At 38.3% G+C, this 23,183-nt stretch overlaps 1 protein-coding gene and 1 long non-coding RNA gene across 11 annotated transcripts in view; one reads left to right on the top strand and one right to left on the bottom strand.

The window, feature by feature from the left end:
• Window positions 1-23,183, top strand: part of PSD3 (pleckstrin and Sec7 domain containing 3) — a 713,864-nt gene that overhangs the window by 498,954 nt on the left and 191,727 nt on the right. Inside the window, exon 15 of one of the 10 annotated variants that reach the window (XM_063607126.1) lies at window positions 8,809-8,889. The exons of the other annotated variants lie outside the window; for them this stretch is intronic. Within the exon in view, the coding sequence (XP_063463196.1) occupies window positions 8,809-8,889 (81 nt within the window). The remainder of the gene's footprint in view (window positions 1-8,808; window positions 8,890-23,183) is intronic. 10 annotated transcript variants of the gene reach the window in all.
• LOC103786970 (uncharacterized) lies at window positions 14-23,047 on the bottom strand. Its single transcript, XR_612708.4, has 3 exons — window positions 22,911-23,047; window positions 13,789-13,990; window positions 14-11,283 (listed from the first exon to the last, which is right to left on the bottom strand). It is a non-coding gene; the product is annotated as an uncharacterized LOC103786970 (long non-coding RNA).

The raw sequence follows: 23,183 nt of genomic DNA, 5'->3' as shown, positions 1-23,183 counted from the left end.
GAATTGATGGTGGGGAACGTCAATACAAAATTAAGTGTGGAATGATACCATTTGTGTTAAAATTCATATGTGAGAATCTAGAAGATGAATGTGTTAATAGTGGTGATGTCAGGGGAGCAGCATGTTAGGGAACTTCTGGGTGGTGGTGGTGGTGGTGGTGGTGGTGGTGGTGTTGAGAGACAGACAGGGTCTGCATTTTCACCCAGGCTGGAGTGCAATATAGCGATGCAACCATATCTCACTGCAACCACAAATTCCTGGGCTCAGGGGATCCTCCCACCTTAACCTCCCCCCTCAAAGTAGCTGGGACTGCAGGCATGTGCCACCAAGCCTAGCTAATTTTCTTTCTTTTTTTTTTTTTTTTTTTTTTAATAGAGACAGGGTCTTTCTGTGTTACCCAGATTGGTCTCAAATTCCTGGCCTCAAGTAATCTTCCCCCTCGGCCTCCCAAATAGGAACTTCCACTTTCTAAGTTAAATATTTTAAAATTTATTTTGCATAAAGTATACTGAAGGTATCCAGGGAACTTCACTCCAAAATATGGCTCCCTGGTATAACAGGTATTTTGAATGAAAGGTTCTTAGAGATCAGCAAATGTGGGAAGAGACTTTTCCCCCATCCAAGTAAAGACTGGACCCACCAAGGAGAACGACTGTTTGTCCTTCGCCTCCTTGTTATCTCATTATCTATTGTAACAAAGAATACTAAAGAATGTAAGCATGCTGGAACATTTTCTAAAGAGGACCATTTACAAGTTCATCTCTGTTTTCCCATCCGTTCATTCTCCTTGGTAATCATTTATTGCCCTTTGACAGAGTTCCCTGCCTTCGCTATCTCCCCGCTCCTCTATGAAAAGAAGCTGTAGGAGTATGTTGGCCCCATTGGAATATTTGGGGAATCACTCTGTGATTGTCCCTTGTACATGTTAATAAATTGTATGCCTTTTTTGCTGTTATTCTGCGTTTGGCCAGTTGATCTTCAGTGAACCTTCAAAGGGCAAAGGGGAGGTTTTCCCTTTGTTCCTGCAATACAGTTGAAGAATTATGCATAGCAACTTTTAAGAGAAGCCTACTATCAATATTTATTAAGTAAAACCAGCCATGAAAACTATTTCTAAAGCTAAAGGCATCGCATAGTGTCCAAGGTCATATGACTTGTCCCTCACATTGGAAATTATAAGAGACCTGACTCTGCTCTCAGCCACTTAAAACTAGTTGATGTCTACAGTTCTCTGAAATGTGGGTCTTAACTTGGAAGATTAACTAATTACTCTAGTGTATAATCCTAGGTTGTGAAAGGTTATGGATAACCTAGGTAAGGAGGGGTATGACTAGCTCTTTGTCTTTATGAAAAATAAACCAAATGGCTTCTAAACTGTAGCATTTTGCCAGTAATAAATAATTCCTGACATTTTTATTAGAATGATTAAACCCTGGAGTTGGGCACCAAAATGGTGATGTAATCTCCAGGACTGAAGTTAAAAATAGGATAGATATCAATTGCTTTTTAATCTTTAGGTGGTGATGGGCCAACTGAGTTACAGGGGGATCCGGAATTCACTAATACCTTCACAAAAGCTATCTATGATTATGTACAGTGTAGGTAAAATATATATGGAAATAACTACATGTTTTCAAAGAATATGCTTATATTTATATTTTGGATATAACATCAGTTTGTTTCACGATTATAAAGATTTTTTCTTCCTTGCTTGGTTTGATGCCTGTGTCATTCTGAAGTTCTTTATAGTGTTTACTAGAGAACTCAGCCTGACCATTCTAATTTAAGTGTATACAGGTTACGTAGCAAATTTAAGGCCCGTCTGTCTTTGTGGTTTTGGTGATACTAGGTTGGTTGCTTGGTTGGTTTGTTTCTTTCTCTTTTTTCTTTTTTGGTAAATCATATATAAAGCAAAGTATACCAGGTTTCTTAAAGAAGTATATTGCAAGGAAATAGGAAGATGATTCTAAGAAATTAGAACAAAAGGTGAAACTTTCTTCTGTTCTCTTGGACTTGTGATTCCTTTTTATATCTTCCCTATGATAGTCCTTTTAAATTTGAATCACCAAAGCTTTCCAAGGATAAAATGAAAATGTCGAAAGCATTATTTTCCTCATATTACTCCTGGTAATGTTTTTATACATTTTTCATCCTGGTTTCTTAAACACTTTCGTTTAAGTATACATTACTGGTTGACCAGCTATTTTTAAATCTTTTAGATCTCATTTCAGTTGTACTTTTTTTTGTCAGGCCTCCACCTGCTTTTTTATTCTGTTTGCAACAGTCACTATTTCATTTGTTGGTAACCATATGGCATAGCCTTTTTTTTTTTTTTTTTTTTTTACAATAAAATTAGATGCAGTGTGTTGAAGCCCATATTGTTGTATCACAGTCTCTGGAGAGCTTAAAGTAGGTGGGAGAGGGCATCCCAAAATGCAGCATGCCGCTGATAGGACGGATAATCTTAGCACAGGATTGGATTTTAAAATACTGCATTTCAAAGGTGCCGACATATGTAGCTAGTGCCAGTACAAGAGTAGAGTCTATAGATGAATAGCACAGCTGCAGTGTTGGTGGAGTTTTCCCTCCTATTTCCCGAATACTTTGGTTTCTTAAATTCTAGGATTGTTTTTAAACTCTTCTTCCTGCACACTGAAATTCTAAGATTTTAATATGATGTAAGCTACTCCCATGGACCACTGTTGTAAAGTTGAGATCATCATGGTAACAAACTCTAGGGAAAGATCAATGGACTCTTGGAGTCACATCATCTTGGTTAAAGTTCTGACCCTGTCACTTACTGGCATTGTGACATTGGGCAAATTAAGGAGGCTTTCAGAGGCCACTTTCTCTAACTATAAAATGGAGATGACATCACATCTTGTGAACAGTTGTTACAGGAGGAAATGAGATTACATGTGTCACATGCTTCACTCGTTCTCTGGACCGTAACTCGTACCTGTAAGTGTCCTTCCTTCCTTTCTCCCCACCACTTACTCTCATCTCCCTCTTACTCAGTGTTGTGTTTTCTAAGATTTAAAAAACAGACAATAGAAAACATTATTTTAATCCCTTTTTATGTTAGGATCTGAAAATCTTTAGATATTTCCTTTCTCCCTTTCATTCCTTCATTCATTTTTGGCTTTGCACCAGGACTTATTTCTTGAGGGTCAGATAAGCCCTCTGACCTCAGGGAGGCACCCAGGTTAATCCACACTCAGAGAAAAGCCGGAAGTCACTGGGAAAGTCTAGTGGAAGTGCTGAACCCGGAAGCAGCTGGAAGGTAGGGGAAGTGAAGTCAGCCTCACAGAGCTGAGGTTTAAGGGACATTAGGAGGACTAGGAGACAAAGTCATGGGACAGAGGGAATCATTTGTTCATTTGAATATGAGGATGAGTGAGAGAGAGGATTTCCATGTGACTTTTGGGATTTAAGTACCTGGTAGGGTCATTTCACTGAGATAAGGAATATGAGCAGGTTATTAGAAATGGAAGTAATCTTAAAAGATTTTCTAGATAGTCTGATATTCCTAAATCATTAGATAATGAAACCAAGGGGCTGTCAAGGTTAAGCTCAAAAAGCAGTTGAGATTCATCCAAGGTCACTCAGACTCTCTCTGCCAATAATAAGGGGGCAATAATGTGACTGCTAAAAGGGCCCTTAGAGAACAGGACTGAAGGTGTGATGGATTCTACTTGAGAATTTTGCAAATGAAACCCAACACAGTTTTCTCTTTGTAGCTAGGGAAGGTCACTGCAAGCTGTCAGAATTGAGGAGAAGTGAAGTGGAACAAAAAGGGTGCAGCTGAGGTCAGATTCCGAGGAGAGAGAGAGTAGGTTGCCAAAATTCAGTGCTCATAAAGCAGTGTGGGGGCGATCCAGGCTGAGTTAACACAGCAGGAGCTGTCACTGTGGAACCCGTGTCAGCGTCCAGTTCTGCGGGCCAGTCGGAGATCAGACCTGGGAACAGAAGACAGAAAAGCAACGCCGTGCTAGGGGAATGTGGAGTGGGTCCAGAGCAGCTCCATGGACAGCAGCTCCTGCTCGTGGAGGCTGGCTGGCCTCCACTCTGGTTGATAGGAACATCTTGCAGTTTTGTCCCTGTGAGCTTGTCCATGCACAAGAAAGTTACTACGCAGTCTATTATCCCAGATTTGATATTATATTATTTGTGAGTTCTTGACATTTCTTTTAGAAATAACTTATGTTCTAAAGATAGCTGATAATGTTACTTTCATCTGATTTCTAATATTCTTTACAAATATAGAATTAGACTGATGAAGACAGATACTATAGTTGATCTTAGCCAGAAAGCCAGGTCAATTTCAAATGTTCTCACTGCAAAAAAGTATTTGAGGTAATGGGCATGTTAATTTGTTTGATTTGATTATTTCACACTGAATTTTCAAATCATAATATTACTTTGTATCCTCAAATATATACAATTATAAGTTGTTGATTTATAATAAAAAAGTGTGGTTTATTTTTTTGCTACTATAAACAGGATAAATTAGAGCCCTGTGACCATGCTTGCTAATAGTGGTACTGTATTTATAAAATGAATGTCTTATCTTTAGCTATTAGACACATGAAAAATGGAAATTAGAAAATAGATTTCAAAGTACACATTACCTTCTTCTTTATTTTCAACCCTATAATAAAACAGATGTTTTAGAACACTTTCTGCTTCTCTATAGAGTCCAGACAAAGGCACTGTATTTACATGTGTTGTTTTCCAGGTTTGCCCAGCCTCTTGTTTCTTTAAATACTCTTGGTATTTCAACAGCGAGTTTATAACTAATAATTAACCATGGGAACACCTATTTTTTCCCTTAAATAGCTTACTCTTTTTCTTCCACAAAGATCTGTTTATTGCCTACAATTCTATATTTTTGTGGGAGAATCATCTCCTTCCTTGTTACTGATTATAACGGGGAAGCATTTTCAATTTAAATTAATTTTCGGTTGGTTAATATTCTTCCTTAAATATCTTTATTACTAAATATTCATCCATCTGAAGTTTTCCTAGTTTTCCACATGTGCCTTCCAAAATGATTTTTGAACCACAAACATGTTTATTAATGAAATCACTAGGCGAAATCTACCTTTAGTCCAAGTTGTTGTGAACAATCTGTGATACCTAAGAGCCGAAGGTTCTTCTTAAAAGGAAAAGAAATCATCCTTGTGGTATTTTTTTTGTCTTTAAAATATATTAAAAGATACATTTCAGAACAAAAAAAATGACTAGAATTTTTTTCTAGAATATTCTTTGAGGTGAAGGGATTTCTTGGTGTTTTTTTTTTTTTTTTTTTTTTTGGAGGAGGTGTGGTATAGCTTACTTGTTAGCAATCCAAGAATAGCATTTCTGGAAAGTGATCAGTCAGTTCAAGCTATAGTCTGCCCTTGAATGTGCATCCTGTTTATATCTCTCTCATGGAGTTATCAGGTGGCTAATACGAGTCTTTATTGCTGAGAGTAAGATGCCAGTTTGATTTTCAGCCTACTCGTGTTAAGGTTTAACCTGTGATGGAATTCACATTTCTGATAATGATTACTGTATTAAAAATTTAACATGTGATGTGTATGGTAGATCCCTTTTATAATATGGTTACTGTGTGGATTCTATTTAGCATCTGGTAGATTCTGTCCACAGGAAAAGCAACTATTCACAGTATAAACATCATAGGCCAGCCCTGTCCTTCTTGACAATGCAGATGTTATCTCATCATAGAACATTGTAATTTGAAGTCACCCTTGAGATGATCTTGATGAACCTTCCCATTTTATAAATGAGAAAAGGAGTTTCAGGGAGATAGTGAGTTGTTCAAGGCCCTAATTAGTGTGGGTAAAGACAGAACAGAGAGAAGGACAGCTACTTGTCCTTCCCACTGCCATGGTTTTCCCACCTGCCAGGAGGCCTCTAATTTGAAATGATATGCAAAATTGGTCACCAGAAAGTCCTGGTAACAGTTTGTGATGTAGAGGCTGAGCTGTGGAATTAACATTCAGTTCTGGGCTTGCTCTTCTTTCCCTGTGACCCCATGTTAGCCTTTCGGATTTCCTGATTTCCATTCCTTTGCCCTTCTCCCAATTTCACAGTGATTAAGACTTTTAAAATCTAGCAAAGATGGTTTCTAGTTGGTGTCATCTGCAAGCAGAAAATAATTTATAAGCAGTTTCTCTTGATCACAAATTGAGTAGAGGGAGCCTTTGCCTGTTGCCTGTGTGATAAGGATCTGTGCAAGGGCATACATGCAAAAACAATAGGAAATCAGGCTCAAGCAGGTCAAAATCAAAGTTAAAAGTAAACCCCATGATGCAAGACTAGTTTTGTGTATATTTTCTACTGAAGTTCAGTGAAATAATGTCTTTAAAGTTAGAAAGTGATAATAGACCAGAGAACAGTCTGTACCCTGGGGAAAAAAATAAGGTATATACTTTCCCCCCCAAAATTGATATTTGCAAGACTTATTTATAGCCTTATGCATATTATAAAGCCATAGACCTTTTGAGTAATTTATTGAAAATAGCATAGAGGCCAAGCATAGTGACCAGCACTCTGGGAGGCCAAGCGAGCAGATTGCTTGAGGTCAAGAGTTTGAAACCAGCCCGGACAACATGGCAACACTCCATCTCTACAAAAATATATTTAAAAAAGTAAGTTCCACCTCTCCGGAGGCTGAGGTGGGAGGATCGCTTGAGCCCAGGAAGCCGAGGCTGCATGAGCCATGAGCATGCACTGCACTCCATCCTGGGCTACAGAGTAAGACCCCGTCACACGCACACACACACACACAAATAAACAAATAGCACAGCGTAGTACCTGGGTTCAAATTAAAGTTCCATTATTTTCTAACTGTGGGCCCTATTTTTCTCATTTGTGAACTAATGCATTGTTTCTCAGCTGTGGCTATATGTTAGAACTACCTGGGACAATTACAAAGACAAAAGAAAACAAACAAGCAAAATAGTGCACAGCCTCTATCCCCATAAAGTTCTGATTTTAATTGATCTGGAAAGAGAACAGTATTTTTTCAGATGCTCCCCAGGTGATTCCAATGGACAGCTAAACCACAAAAGCAGATGACTTTGAAGTCCTTTTCACATTTTAATATTCTACAATTCTGAGATTTTTTTATGTCATCTAGTCCAGGCTCACACTCAGCATAATCATCTCTCTATATTTGAAAAGCAGCATTTTGTTTTTAATGTTAGCATTCATTTGGAAAGAATGCTCATTGCCATCAGAAAGCTTTGATTTAAAAGATTTTTCTGATCATCAGCCAAATTTACCTTTGGAAAAACAAATAATAAGTCTAATTACTGATTTAATTGATGACAATTCTGATATTTGAAGATTACTTCTATGATTCAGCAAAGTTACCTCTTCTTAGGTGAAACCTTTCCAATTTTTTTCATCTCTTGTTTTTGTGTACCATTATTTCCGTATCTCAACATGCTCTTCTGCTCTGGGGTAATCTGCCCTTATCTCTATAAAATATTTCCCTGGAGTTGAACTACAGCCCCATTGATGATCAAAGGAGGGAACTTGGGGATTTTGGGTGATTATTCCCTTCTCAAACTCTTACTGAATGTAGGATTAATAAATAGACTCTAGTTTTAGTAAACAGTTTAGTAAATGGTGTTTACTAACACATACTCATCTATAAATATGTATACTAATAAACACAGGTGATGATAAAATTCCCAGCATTTAAAAATTTTCATGGTGTGCCAGGCATTATTCTAGTGTTTAAATATATTAACACATTTGATTCTTTCAGTAACCCTTGAGGGTAGGTACCATTATTTTACTTTTTAGATATAAAGAAGAAACAGACTAAGGAGCAGAGTAGTTAAGTGTCTTGCCTTCAATTTCACAGTAAGTGGCAGAGCTAGAATGTTGATTGGATAATATAGGACATCTTATTCCAGAGTTTGTAAGTATGGAAGTTGGAAGTTATAGAAATTACGTGAGATATATAAGGTTTATGCTTATACTTAAATAGGTAGACTGTAGCGTAGGAGATGTGCTCAAGTTTGTTGGAATTGTACGTTGTTTTAAGAAAGTTGAAATTTGTCAGAAGCTACTTTCCATAAAAACAATTTATAGTTAGATTGTTTTTTATAGTTAGATATATCTAGTTAGATTTATAGTTAGATCCATAAAAATCAATTGTTTTTATTTATTCTTTGTATTTTTAATGAATTCTGCTTGACAGTCTTTGTTCAATTTGCCAAATAAGTTTCCTAAAACGTAATTTTACTATTCAGGTGCGTGTTTCTTAGTTGACTTAAACAGAAAGTTTCTGGCGCTGTGTCACTGAAAAATTATTTAAAGAACTCTTGTTGGTATCCAATAATCCTTTGTTTTCCCATAGTTTCATCAGCCTCATAAATTTGTATTGATTCTAACTGCTTATGATCATTATTTCTTAGTCCTTGTCTGATTCATTCTGAAAACTGAAGCTTTTTATGTAAGGCTTACCCACTTGAGGTTGCCAGTAAAAACCATGCTACCAGGAGATAGAAATCTGTCAGAGAAAAACTGTGCTTGTGGAACCTACCCTCCATTTAACTACTACAGCCTTAAATATGTTTGTAGGGCGAATAAAGAATATAAAGTGTAAAGGCAGCAAAGAAAGCATTCCTATGCCCTGGGAATCTTATCCTAGGGAGTAGTGTGTCCACTTGGGTACATTTATCGTCCGTTCGCCATTCAGTGTATTACTCTGATTTTGAGTATCTCAGTGACCATTCTGATAATTGAAGACTACTTCTATGATTCAACATAGTTATCTCTTCTTAGGTGAAGCTTTCCCAATTTTTTTCATCTCTTGTTTTTGGGCACCATTATTTCCGTATCTCAACATGCTCTTCTGCCCTGGGGGTAAGTAGTCTCCTCTTATCTCTATGAAGTGTTTTCCTGGAGTTGAACTACAGCCCCACTGATAATCAGAGGAGAGAACTTAGGGATTTTTGGTGATTATTCCCTTCTCAAACTCTTACTGAATGTAGGATTAATAAACAGACCCTAGTTTTAGTAAACAGTTTCTGATTCTGTATGCTAAGGCATGAGTGGTCCTTGGCGTATGTGCCAATATTACTCTGAATTATTGCTTTCAAGGGGATAAAGGGCACAGTCTTTGATGTGAGGACTTGATTTTCCCTTTAACAGTAGAATTTTAAGTTTTCAACTTAGATGAGGACTGTTCGTTTTTAATTCAGAAAGCCTTTGTAATGGTATTGCTGTTCTCTGGAAGCTTTTGATTTTGGCTTGAGAAAAAATGATTTAACACCTTACAAAACATCAGAATGAGAAACTGTGGTCTTCCTTCTTTTTGTTGACTTTTATATTTGCAGTTACGGGTTCACAGGCTTAAAGCTGGAGAGGGTCTTGAAGATATTCTAACCCAGTCACCTCATCGTTTAGAAAACAGTAGCCAACACTGTACATTCATTGCTTTTAGGTCTCCTCATGACTTACTAAGTTCCATAAGGGCGGGGATTTTATTTGCCGTGTTTACTGTTAGTGCCTCCAAATGAATTCAGGTTTACAAGCAAATAAATGAAATGGAGAACCTAGGACTTGGAAAGACAAAAGACTTACCCAAGATCATCTTGCCAGGAGGAACAAAATCTGACCTAGAACCATTGAACCATCATCTTGTGACAACAAAATTTGTGTCTTTTCCATGATTTAAAAAAAGAAAAAGGACTTTTACTTGGGAGTCTTAATCTGTATTAAAGATCAGAATCATACACAGTTTATATTTATTAGATACTGTTTTTCAGACATATACATGAATTTCATTGAAAAGTTATAGTACAACTCTTTGAATGAAGGTATTTTTAATCCATATTTTTATAGATGAAGAAACTTGGGCTTTGAAACAAAAAGTAATTTTCCAAAGGCTATACATAGAGGCAGAATTCAAGTCTGGTTTCTACCTCCAAGTTTAGTGATATTTTCTACTTTTGTCTTTTACATGGAGACCAGTGTTTGTCAATATTAAGAATTATCTAGACCCATAAGTAACAGTCACTGAAATTATTTTTCTAGCACCTTATATGTTATAGACTTTAATACCTGTGGATATGTTAAATAAGTGCTGCCTTTGCCTAGGGGTCTGTATTTAAAAGGCAGCAAAAAAAAGGCATAGCTTCTCAGTTCCTTTCATCTGTGGTTTTGGCCTTCTGTGTGGTCTGATTTGAAGGGCTGTTCTGCTCTTTTTCTTTTTTTCATTTTCCCATAATTGGACTTGGATTTCCTCCTTTTGGTCCTAAATGATTTGCAGGCTTCAAAGCCTTTCTACTACATTGCAGACACTGCCGGTATGGGATGTTAGTTGAGGATTAACATCTGTAGCTGGAAGAAAGATAATTGCGTTTTTTGTTTGTTTCTGTTGAGGAGTGGAGGGAGGAATGATGATAAACCAGGACATGAGTGGAAGCCATTGTGACATGGCACATTTGTCTACGTTCTGTGAAAGTAAAAAGCCTCTGATCCAGTGAAATTCTTGTCCAGGCTCAACTGGGCTACTTTCATAGGGACTCAGAATAATCTCATCACATCTCCACTTTGCTGGGCAAACCCATCTGCCAGCCACTTTTTGGCAAAGGTCATGCATGAGTAATACCACCATTTTCTATTCTCAAAGAGTCAGGATTTCAAGAGGGGGATGGCATTCTGCAGCATTGCACTTTTAGTGCAGGATAAAGGATGTCGCCACAGGATCTACTATATTACCCCCTCCATTTATCAGTTTTCTTTTTCACCTGTGGCTGTTCTAGTCTTTCTTCTAGAAAGATATGCTAGAAACATTGAACTTATACAATTATGACCCTAAAAAGTAGAGCCTCTCATTTTTTAAAAAAAGAACTTTTCCTTTTTTCCCTAACAATTTATATATTGTTTACCTGGTACCAAATCCTTGTAGCATTTCTTTTTGTGTAAAACATACATTAAGCCAAAAGTCGTAAGAAAAAAGCAGTAAGTGGTGGTTCTAGGTTCTCCTTCATTTGTTCTCTTTCTGTATTTTTAAAGGACCCTAATAAGATGTTGTAACCAACGTTGCTGTCCATGATGCTATAGTCTGCATTGCACGTTTCATTCTGTTCTTCCTTTTCTCTCCTTCGTTGGTTGAAGAGTCAAGGGCAGAAGATGGTGGTGATAGGGAGGGGGCATGTGTAGGCAAGGTACTTAGTCCTGGTCATCTTTTCTTTTTCCTAATTTCATTTTATATTATCGTGGTTCACAATAGTGGGGCTTGTGGTAGAATATCTGTAAAAAAAAAAAAAAAGAAAAAAAAAAGAAAGAAATTATCTCTTGGAGTTCTCCCATCCCTGTACGAACATGTTTCCATTCATCAGGAGTGTAGAGTCTGTTTCCCCTCCCGCCGAAGCCTGGGCTGGTTTGTGTGACAGAATGTGGCAGAAGTGGTGCTGTTGTAACTGCAGGCCTTAAGAGGCCTGGCAGTTTCGGAGCCACCATGTAAGGAAGGAAGCTCAAGATATCCTGCTGGAGGGAGAAGCCATGTGTAGGAGCATCAAGGTGCTCCAGCTTGCAGCTGGCACCATGCTCATACATTGGACTGGGGCATCTTGGATCCTCCAGCCCCAGGTCAGCTTGGCCAATAGCACATGGGGTTGAGACATCCTGTTCTCACTGAGTTCTGCCCCAGACTGCACATGTGCAGAATCTCTAGCAAATGAACTGATGATGATTTAAAGCCCCTCGCTTTTGGGGTAGCTTGTTACAGAGCAGTAGATTACTGAGACAGGATTTGTAGCTTCCTAATCTTCCTTCTTTTCTCATATCTGTTTATGGTGTGTCCAGATAGTTCTATCACTCCGTATGTCCATCTACAATCAGTATTTTGTTTTAGTACAAGTTCGTTAGGCATTCTTCAGTCGCTATTTCTTGCTTTGTAGTTAGTGGGTTTTTTTTCTGGGGGGAGGAGGGTTGTTTTTTTTACCAGCTTTATATTTGTCCTCACTTGAAGCAGGTGACTCTCCTGAAATGCTCCTAGGGGGACATTTCTCTGAGGGGCACAGTGATACCATTTTCTTCTAGTTGTATATGAGAGACAGAAAATTACTTGTCTCTCTCAAAAGAAAAACAGTGGAAAAGAGATGACTTATTTTCCCTAAAGAATATTTCCTGCTACCGATTAAACCATAGTGACCTCTCAGACTCCTCGAATAGCTGTGCATCCTACTCACTGATGGGCAGAAAACAAAGCAGAAGGATCTAGGGTAAACATTTTTATTTAAAAGCAAAGACCCAGACACTCCAAGGAGAGTTTGCAATGTGTATTTTCTGTTCAAATGGCAAGTGTTCCCAGGAAAACCTGGAAGGTAGTTACCTAGTTTTATTTTAGATTTTCTGGAAGGATCTGAAACCCTTTTTAAAAGTACAACTTTTAATTTCCTGAGTAGAACACATGACTGTTCTGAGTCCTGGTTTCAGTTTCTATAAGCAATTTCCTTTGAGCACACAAGGTAGTATTTTTCTCATTTCGTTGTCAGTTTTTTGTACTTAAAAGATTTATTGTTTCTCCTGTTGTCTTTCTGCCTAGCAATTCCTTTCCTCAAGCTGTGCTAAACAGTTGATTAAAAAAGAATTACTGAGATCATGTTTGATACAGGGCAGTAAATTTTAAGTATCAAATAGATAAAAGAGGAAGGGTATAGAGAATCTAATTTGCCTTTCTTAATTGGCAGAATCTTCCAATGTCAACCTTCATGATTTGTTTGCTGTTTCCATCCTTCTGGTCTTTATTTTTTAACACTGACTCCATGAGTGCATTAGTCCATAGTCAGAATAAATGTTTTGCTATGTGATGAAGAAGGTTTTTTGTTTTTTGTTTTTGAGACAGAGTTTCACTCTTGTCACCCAGGCAGGAGTGCAGTGGTGCAATCTCTGCTCACTGCAACCTCCGCTTCCCGGGTTCAAGCGATTCTCCTGCCTCAGGCTCCCGGGTAGCTGGGATTTCAGGTGCCCGCCCCCACGCCCAGCTAATTTTTGTATTTTTATTAGAGACAGGGTTTTACCATGTTGGCCAGGCTGGTGAAGAGTGTTTTTTTTGTGGGGGAGGTAAAGGGGTGAATTTTCTAGAGAGGACAGATTGGAATGACTTTTAGAAAGAAATTATCTTTTTAAAGTTTTATTTAAAAATAAACATTACTTTCGACCTTAGCTAGGTACATGTGATTTTTTTTTTGGTAGCCATCTTGCCAACTCTAAAATGTTATTATCGGCTATTTATTTGTTCAGTGTTTTCATATATTTCAAGTACACACATCTTGTCTTTCAGTTATATCTTAAATTTCTGAAAAACAGTGCCCACAGAATCTTAAACTCTAAGACAAGGCTTCCCAAAGGACATCTGGCAATGTTTGGAGATCTATTTGGTTGTTACAGCTGAGGCAATTAGCTGCTACTGGTATTTTAAGGGATAGAAGCCAAAAATATGTGTAAACAGTGTATAGCGTACAGTATCTGGCACATAGAAAGTGATCAATAAATACTTTTTGAGTGGATGGATGAAAGGCCAGTGAATGTAACAATGGATATAGTGTATCTTTTCTTTATCTTTCCTCAGAGGTACTAAGGGTCAACTTCGTTAAAGATCAGATTGCTAGTTCAACTATAACGCATGGTCATCTCATTAATATTTATATATAAAGGGTTTTTGTATTTCCTCCACAATGACAAGTCAGAGCTAGATAATGTTTTAGTTATAACGTGGGGTGTATATGTTTGTTTATATTGGAGAATACTTACCGCTTGTCAGCTGGAGAAAGAGACATTTTACATATTAGCAGATGAGATTTGGTGGCAGTGTTGATGATTGTGCCGTGGTACCTTCATACCTAGAAGGTCAGGTCCTCATTTTATTGTTGTGTGATTGTGGAATAAATGCAGATTTTTTAGAGCTGTCCCACGGAAACATTTCATATTCAAAATATCTCAAAAGAAGTGGTGCCTTGGGAAAAACACAGCATATTACTTGTCATTAGAAAGAGGCAATATTTGAGCATATTTATTTTTGAAAGTCAATAGCTAGTATCCCGTATGATATTCCTGTTTGAAAAATGAGGAAGCTTTTTTTGCTTTATGATGCTTTCTTTTCCAGTCTTTCTGGAATGCAGGCTTTGCTATTCTAATTAAAATGGAAATAAATGAATGTGATAAATAAGAGTTTTTACTGGGTAGAAATGTTTAGTGCATTGTAGCAACGTTGGTAAGAGAAATTGAATTAGTAATTTCCTCAGTGGAAGGTTTAGCATGAGGATTTATTTCCTTCTCCTGTGTAGTAGGCTCGAGATAGGGATGTGAAGGATTTTCCTCCAGAATGGCATTTGTAATTTCTCACAGTGGCCTCATTTCATTCATGGCCCAGAGAGAGTGCAAGCTATTTAGAGAAAGAAGAGTTTTTGAAGGTAATACATGAGACAGATGTTGGGTATCTTTTCTTGATATACAGTTACTAAAAATTATCCAGTTAAAATCTATACCTTACATAGAAACCTGCACTGCACCCTTTTTTGTCTTAGGAACTTTGACTTTTGTTTATTCGTTTTATGGTTGTTGTACGCTACTTTTATTTAATGTGGTGGCATGTTCTTAGGAGAACTGCATAAGTCTAGATACAGCCCTCTTCATCTTGAAATAATTTTGGGTAAGAACCTTACACAAGGTCCCACATTTGACTTGAACTTGGTATTGAGTATGGACTAATGTTAGACACTGCTGTGGATTAAAGGAGTCACTTAATCTGATGCAACAGAGAAATTGAAATCAGAACCACTTAGAGCTGTTTCCTTAGCTCATTGCTTAAGCTTTTACAGAATGCATAATTATGAAAATTTATAGGTTTGTGGATTGTGGGGGACGTGTAGTTCAGAAATCTCTACTGACTAGTTCAGAGTCTCAAAGGGGAAGAAAATTGGAAGGGACATAAGGTTCTTATAGTTGATGAAGTCTCTAGCGTTAAAAATTGCTTATTAGTCTCTGTTAGTTGTTAAATTTTACAGCTGTTCTTTTTCTTTGGATGGGAAAGGTGCAGGAAGAATCAAAGTTTTCAAATCAACCGGTTTTCTTGTGAATTCCACATTTTTTGAACAGACATTTTGAGATACAGAGAAAGCCTGAAACCAGATCTCTGCTTTTCTTAAAAGAAATCTTCCAGAATAACTGAGAAGCAGAACTGACATGTGAGGCGTCCACCCTCTCTGTCCCCTTCCCCTTCCCAGCTTCCCTTTCATATTCATTTTCATAGCTTTTTTTTCAAAAGTTTTAATTGACATATAAAGATTATATTTGTCATGTACAACATGTTTTGAAATCTCTATACATTTTGGAATGGCTAAATCGAGCTAATTAACTTATGCATGACTTCGCATAACTCACATTTTTAGCTCACGCAGCGTAACTCAAGGTGACTGCTTGGCCCTTGAAAGTCTGGTCCTTGCCCACCCCAGCAGCTTTGGCTCTTTGCTGCCCATGTACTCCAGAACCACTGAACTTCCTTCAATTCCCAAACACTTTTCCTAAACACTCTGTCTTGCCTCTAAGTCTCCATCCATGCTGTTTCCTCTGCCTGAAACACTCCTCCCTCCTTTTTGTCTGGGTAACTCATACTCACCCTTCAAGTCTTCCGTTAGCTGTCCCTTCCTCTGAGAAGCCTTCCCTGTCATCAAAGTCTAAGTGTTCTTTCTATGTGTACCTGTGGTAGCTGGTTTTTAATTGACTTTGTTGAATGTTTCTATGAGACTATAAGTTTGGAGAAGGCATAAACCATGTCTGTGCTGTGCAGAGTTTGGTGGATAGGAGGTTCTCAACTTTTCATTGAATTCTTGCAATGAGTATTTCAGTGCTCAATTGTATGGTGCAGAAATTCCATGGAAAATCAGAGAAGAGAGAAATCAGTGAAGGCTGAAGTGATGAGTGAAAGTGGGACTTGACCTGAACCTATAATGATAAACTCCTTTGTGAAGTTTAACACTCTCTCTTCTACTTCCCTTTCTCCGCTTTTTTTTTCTGTTTTTCATAAAATCATTCATTCATTCAGGAAATATTTAAGGGTCCAGTCTTCAGGCATTGATCTAGGTGGTGAAGATATAACAGTGAAAAATCCCTGCCCTCATGGAATATGTGTTCTAATCGACTAAATGGATAAAAATGGGTTAAATATAAGTCTAGAAAGTAGCTTAGTAGACTAGTAGGGCAATGAGGAGGCCAACTCGATGGGTGGGATATGTTACAAACTTGGACTTTGAATGGTTTTCCTTAAGAGCATAATTTTACTTGGGAGAGTAGGTGGGTAATAGGGAAGTATAAATAACTTCTGAGCAAAAGAGACTTTTCGTCTGTAACTGGTATGCAGACACTGAAAGTAAAAAGTCCAGCTTAGACAGGACTGCCAAAATATGGGTAATGATAGCCAGCCTGGAATAGTGGAGTAGGGGAGGGTTGTGGCAGAGAGGTAAAGATGAATAAGACGGGTGTGTGTGTGTGTGTGTGCGTGTGTGTGTGTGTGTGTGTGTGTGTTTGGATTTTTTTTTTAATTTAGCTATTGATTGATTGATTGATTGAGATGGAATCTTGCTCTGTTACCCAGGCTGCAGTGCAGTGGCACAATTGTGGCTTACTGCAGCCTCCGCCTCCCAGGCTCAAGGAGTTCTCCCTGCCTCAGCTTCCCAAGTAGCTGCGATTACAGGTGCCCGCCACCATGCCTGGCTCTTTTTTTTTTTTTTTTTTTTGAGACACAGTCTTGCGGTTTCCTGGGCTGGAGTGCAGTAGTGCGATCTCGGCTCACTGCAACCTCCGCCTCCCAGGTTCAATCGATTCTCCTGCCTCAGCTTCTAGAGTAGCTGGGATTACAGGTGCCCACCACCATGCCCAGGTAGTTTTTTGTATTTTTAGTAGAGATGGGGTTTCACCATGTTGGCCAAGCTGGTCTTGAATACCTGTCCTCATGGTTCACCCATTTCGGCCTCCCAAAGTTCTGGGATTACAGGTGTGAGCCACTGCGCCTGGCCTGCCTGGACGATTTTTATATTTTTAGTAGAGATGGGGTTTTGTCATGTTGACCAGGCTGGTCTAGAACTCCTGACTTCAGGTGATCCTCCTGCCTCTGCCTCCCAAAGTGCAAGTGCTGGGATTACAGGCATGAGCCACTGCACCCAGCCTAGCAATTTATTTTCTAAAGCAAATTTCCTAGATGGTGGACTGTCTGGATAGTGGAAATAAAGGACAGGGATGAGTTAAGACTATCTAAAGTTAGAGCCCCGAAACGTGGTTGGAACATTAAGACAGTAGTTTTGGTTTAGTTGGAATGAAGGTATTTTGCATAAGCTGAATCTGAGATTTCATTAGACCTAGGTTCATTCAGTTGATACCTATTAAGCATGCTCTAGGGGTTATAAAGATGCAACAGAACAGACATCGAGTTCATGTTCTATTAGACTCTGAGATGAGAAGATAGAATTGTTTGGAAATCTTTTGCCATGAGCATGAATTAAAGTCATGGGAATGGATGGAGATTTGGGCCTAGTTCTAGGTAGCAGATAATCCTGTAGTTTATTTAAATCTCTATATTTAGGGTTTGATATAATAAAGTAATGATTATAATCAGCTATACAGCAGTTGATATTAAAATAAGGATACAAGAGAATATTGGGGAATTACAGTGGATCTTTTAAGCAGCTATGTTCCTTTTCTGTATGTGGAAGACGATAAAAGACATTTCTTTGTCTTTAAATTCTAAGCTGTTATTTCATTAAAGTTCAGTAACTTAATGTCTCTGGCTGCTTATTACTTGGCAATATCTCACTAGCTCATCGATGTCAGTGTAGGCTGGTCTACAATAAATGCATAAAAGAAACAGAGGCCAGTGATTCATAGGATTTTTAAACAGATTTGGCACAGGAGTGCCTTTCTGGGTTTAGGGAAGTGGTGGACAAGGCAGGAGAGAACCACATTCAGCTTCTCCTCTTGTGTTTGTCTTCTGTCTTTCAATAACATCCATGAACTGTGAGGTTAGTGTCTTGGCTGAGAGATAAGTATGGCTTGGCATTGATTCTTCTGTTGTTACCTCAAGCTGTTTTCTAGTCCCCAAGAACAGCACTCTCAGTGGGTGTGGAAGTGGGCGGGACATGAAGCAATGGTTTTACATTGCATTGCCTGGCTACAGCTTGGCATTTCTTTCCTTTTTCTTTTTCTTTGCGTCATTGCCATTGGTGCCACTAATTTTGCTTCCCCTCTCTTTTATAACTTGTTTCTTCGGGAGTTGCCTAGAGTCTCTGCATTATATCTTATTTGGTATTGAGGCAGTGTGTTCTTGACCAATAACCTAGGAGATGATATCTGTTCATCTTACAGGTTTAGTGCTGGAGGAATTCATTAAAAATAATAATAAAACAAAAAGGAAAAATAAAAGTTCCTTTCAGTGGGTCTTCTTCTTCCTCTCCCTGGCTGTCCTTTACTTTGGGACATGTACTGACTCCATTTTAGATGTCCCCGTCTCTCAAAAGAGGGGAAAGTGGAACATGAGGTGGCAGGGTGATAGAAAAGAATGCCAAGCCCATTGTCCCCAGTGGTTCCAGAAATCAAAAGCTAGCCTGCTTGAAGGAAGTATAATGGATTTCTCCCCTTTAGGACAAAGTGGGATTGGAATACTTTGTTTTTCATCTTTCTTCTGACCCCAACCAAGGAAATCTATAATATTCAGTTCTTTGAAGATCTGATCCTACTTATATTTTCTCCTTTTGATATTTCTGTCCCTTGTCTGTTTGTAGCCCCTCTTCCAAAAGCTGACTGCAGAAAAAGAGAAAGATTACTATTTTCTAAGTTTCCTAAAGAATAAAAGAGTTCTTGGGGGGCTTGCGTCGAGTTAGACCTAAAGGATGGATAGAATTTGGGTGGATTGGAGTAGAGGCTTACTCCAGGCATGGGTTACATAGGAAATATGATGGGGAGCCAATACGTAGAACCTGTTTGCTGCACTGAAAACTTTAATGGAAGATTATTTGGTAGAAAAGAACAAGGAAATTAGATTTGCTCAATGATTCCCAACATGGTAGAATTCTGTTCACTTTGTCTTTTAAAATCCTTTTACATGACTTTTCTTTTTCTTTCTTTTCTGAGCCACTAATTTTGCCTAAGCCCACCTGCCCATTCCACATTTCCCATTGTTCCCATCTAGTTGTTAAGATTGTTCTTTGACCACATATTTCTCCTTATATCCAGGGACGCAGACTGTTAGTTAGTTATATGTTATCTCCTTGCTGCTTTTATTCATGCCTTCATTTATTTTTCCATTTATTAATAAGCTTATTTGTTCTTGAATCATTTGTTAAGCCCATGTATCTTTCTCAAATGAGGAATTACGTGCCCATATTAACTCTCTACACTTCCCCCGCCAGGTCCCCACCAGCAGAAAGAATTATTTTATTTTTATTTTTATTTTTATTTTTATTTTTATTTTTTGGAGACAGGGTCTCACTCTGTCACCCAGGCTGGAGTACAATGGAGTGATCATAGCTCACTGCAGCCTCAGACTCTGGGCTCAAATGATCCTCCTGCCTCAGCTTCTTCTCAAGTAGCTGGGATTACAGGTTCACACCACCACACAGCTCATGTTTTATTTTCTGTTGAGATGGGGGTCTCGCTATGTTGCCCAGGCTGGCTTTGAACTCCTGGCCACAAGAGATGCTCCTGCCCTGGCCTACGAAAATGCTGGGATTACAAGCATGAGCCACCACACCTGGCCCAACAGTAAGAACTCTAAGGAGATTTCTGGCTTTAATATTACTGCTATTTGTTTTGCCCAATATGATTTTGCCTCATTTTTCTTCTTCCATTTATAGACCGCTGTAATAGCCTTGGTGACAGGCATTACCCCTCTACTCATCCTGATGCTGAGATCTCTAATCCACATGATTCTTCCACCCGTACCTGCTTATAAAGAATCCAAACCCTAGGCTCATATTTTCGTCTTCTTTTTAGTATTTTCATTCTTCTTATGTCTATTATCATTAACCCTCAAAAGAATAATTTTCTGTATAACTGTAGACATGTAAGTTTACAGATCTTTACTTGAGTTCATATGGCTGTGATAGTGTTTCACTGCTGTGACTACTGGAAGCTTCCTTAGGTATTCCATTGTGTATGGAAACGGAAGTTGCCAATCACATTAAATTAATTTCTGCCTCAGGAAACATGAGAGATTTAAAATCAATAAATGATTTTTCAGTGACAATGTCAAGGAGAATCAAATCTTCTAGAAATTTAAATCAGAATTAAAAATGTGTTCTTAAAATGTATTTATTTTTATGTACTTGGCTTTCATATGATAGTTTATTTTAAAAAGGCTACCGTACTTTGCTATGTTTATACTTACCAATGTCATTAATCTGTAAACAGTGCAGTGCCACTGACATATTCTTTGAACCATTAGTGTATGGAAGGCCTTGGGAGAGATGGTACTGGAGATACAGCAGGAACAGGGTTTTTTTCCCCCACCTCAAAATAGAAAGGGAACTCTGTCATATGTCTTTTTGTATTTCTTTCAGGATGTCGCTCTGTGCTAAGCATTTAATTGATCTTCAGTAGAGAAACGCCTAAGGAACTAACTTAGATTATATTAAAATAGCTACTGAAGATCTTTTTAATGACTTTCTATAAAATGAGAAAGTGCACTGGATGATGAATGCAAAAATGAAAGAAAAATTAAATCCATATATGCACAAAGGCATTTGCAGAGTTTGCATGACAGCTCATTCCTAAGTATTACTTATGGCACTTAGCTTTCTATGCAGAGAGTAACAACAACAGTAATATTGATCGTTACACCTGGCCTTTTCAAACAAGCTAGAACACACGTGTCATCTGCAGCCACATGTCCTTCATGTGCTCCTGGGTTCATGCACTGCCCAGGGAGGAAATATTGTGGGTCACTCTTAAGAGGCATGAGTTTTGCTGTGTCAATTCAATGGAGCGTGGTTTGTTTGTTCGTTTGTTTCTTTGTTTTTCTCAAGCACCTGTTTGTCCATTTGCATGCCAGTATTATGGAAAACATTTTAAAAGTATGAGTTATGTTGCATGTTCTTCATCTTAATGGTTTAAATAGGGAAACAAAACTGATAACATGTAAAACAGCTAGCAAGGGACATACGGCATTCTATAATTGTTGCTCATTGTGGGGTTCGCATAACGGATGCTGAAATAGTTCAGAAAATTAGAGTTTGGAGGGCATATTGTACTCCAGTAATGCTCCTTGGGAGTGATAGAATTTGAATGGGCTCTACAGATAGATGAGATTTAGGCAGATGGAAGGGGGCGCTGGTCAGAGGCAGCCTCAGGGCATCCCAGGCCGAAGAGGTCAGTATGCTTTTCTCCCTCATCCGTTATTGCTTCTTTCTCCTCCTACTTGGTTTCAGTCTTTTGGAAATGAGATTGACATCTTTCTCTAATGATTATACTTAGATACATTTATTCACATCTGTACTTCCTTCGGGTGGAAATGAAGGGGGAGGAAACGGAGAGAAAGAATTAATGTTTTCCATTTTTTGAAGATTAAGTTTATTCTTAGTGTGGATTACGTATTACTCACTTGAAGGGAAACCTTTTACAAGGCCATCTAGATAAGAGAAATCTCAGATTATCAACTGTGATTAGTGTTTTCAGCTGCACTGGAAACAGAACATATAAGAACATGGATATTTTTAGATTCTGATTTAACTCTTTTATTCTATTTGCCAGCTCTAAAAAGTAGACTGAGCAAAGGTAAGGGTGAGTGCTGCTTCTTTAAAAAAGGGAACAACCAGCTTCTTGTCTAGTTAGGGAATCTCTTAAGACTGTCACATACATTTTAGTCCCACTGACATATTACTCCCACATCCTTGTGGGTAGTAAAGTTAAAATGTTTTAAATGTTCTTTGATCGTCCACCCACTGATCTAGTAGACGTTTAAGTTCAATACCGCAGCTGGGAGAAAGGGGAGTTGAAATTCAATTTTTACTGTTAAAAACAAGGCTCAACAATCATAGTCTGTATGTCTGCACTAGTTTAGAAATTGTAACAATAAATTGGCTTCCGCTTTCAAATGTGTTGTTAGTCATCACACTTTAAATTACATGGCATTACTATGTGTGACCTACTTAAAAATGGTTGTCCCTTCAGTGGGAACAATATGTGTGCAGTCATTGGGTGTCTCATAGGCCTTTTAAAAAGCTCACTTTTAATGCAACACATTTTGAACATCAACACATTAAATAAATACGTACTATGATTCTTTACTGGCTGGATTTTTTTGGGTAAAGAAGTGTGATCAGTCTTTAGGGAACGATTTAGTAAACAGTTACACTAGCAAATGCCTCCCTCTTGCCCTGTGTTAATAGGACACATATTCCAGAATGATCATCTGTTTATGCAGAATGGTTCCTGGAACAGGAGTCCAAAGACCCAGGCCCATCTCTGGTCTTGCTGTTACACAGTTTCATGCCCTTGAGCATGTCACCTAACCTTATACAATATCACCTTCCTCATGTATAAAATGAGACATTGCATTATTGTCTCGGTAAACGTCAATCTTTTTAACTTTTAAGGCTTTTATGGTCCCAGCTATGCTATAGAACTTCAAGGAAAAACAAAAGGATAAATACAGCAGTTCCTGGTCTTGGGCGGCTCAAGCACTTGGTCCTAGTTACTTGGGATACAGTTAGTTCATTCTGATAGACATTTGTAGGCATGTCTCAAAATAAGTCTTATATAGCACCCCTGGGTGCCTTCCCCACCCCTTTGGAGCCTGTATTGGAACATTGGCAGGTTTTTTTTTTTAATGAAATAATCCTTAAAGAGAAATCAGTGATTGATAAAACAGTATCAGAAATTGCACGCACCTTGTTTTGCTAGCCAGAAGTGAGTTTTGAGAGGTGTCCGGTGGGACAGATGGCGATGACATGAATCAGTAGGGCTCTTCGGGTGAGAAGGGCCTTTGCTCCCAGTGGGATGTGGATTGTGGGCTTTTCTGCAGAGACTTCTTTCCCCAAGAAAACCAGTAGAATGCTAGTGATGTAAACTCCTTGGTTTACATTGACGGATGAACCTTTCTTCTCAGTATGAATTTTTTTCTTCATCTTGTCTTTTCAAATAGAGGCTTATTTTTGCCCTCA

The sequence above is a fragment of the Pan paniscus genome, chromosome 7 (genome assembly GCF_029289425.2).
Source record: "Pan paniscus chromosome 7, NHGRI_mPanPan1-v2.0_pri, whole genome shotgun sequence".
Lineage (NCBI taxonomy): Eukaryota > Metazoa > Chordata > Mammalia > Primates > Hominidae > Pan > Pan paniscus.
Note: the sequence above shows the minus strand (reverse complement) of the source record. Positions and strands in the feature narration are given on the sequence as shown.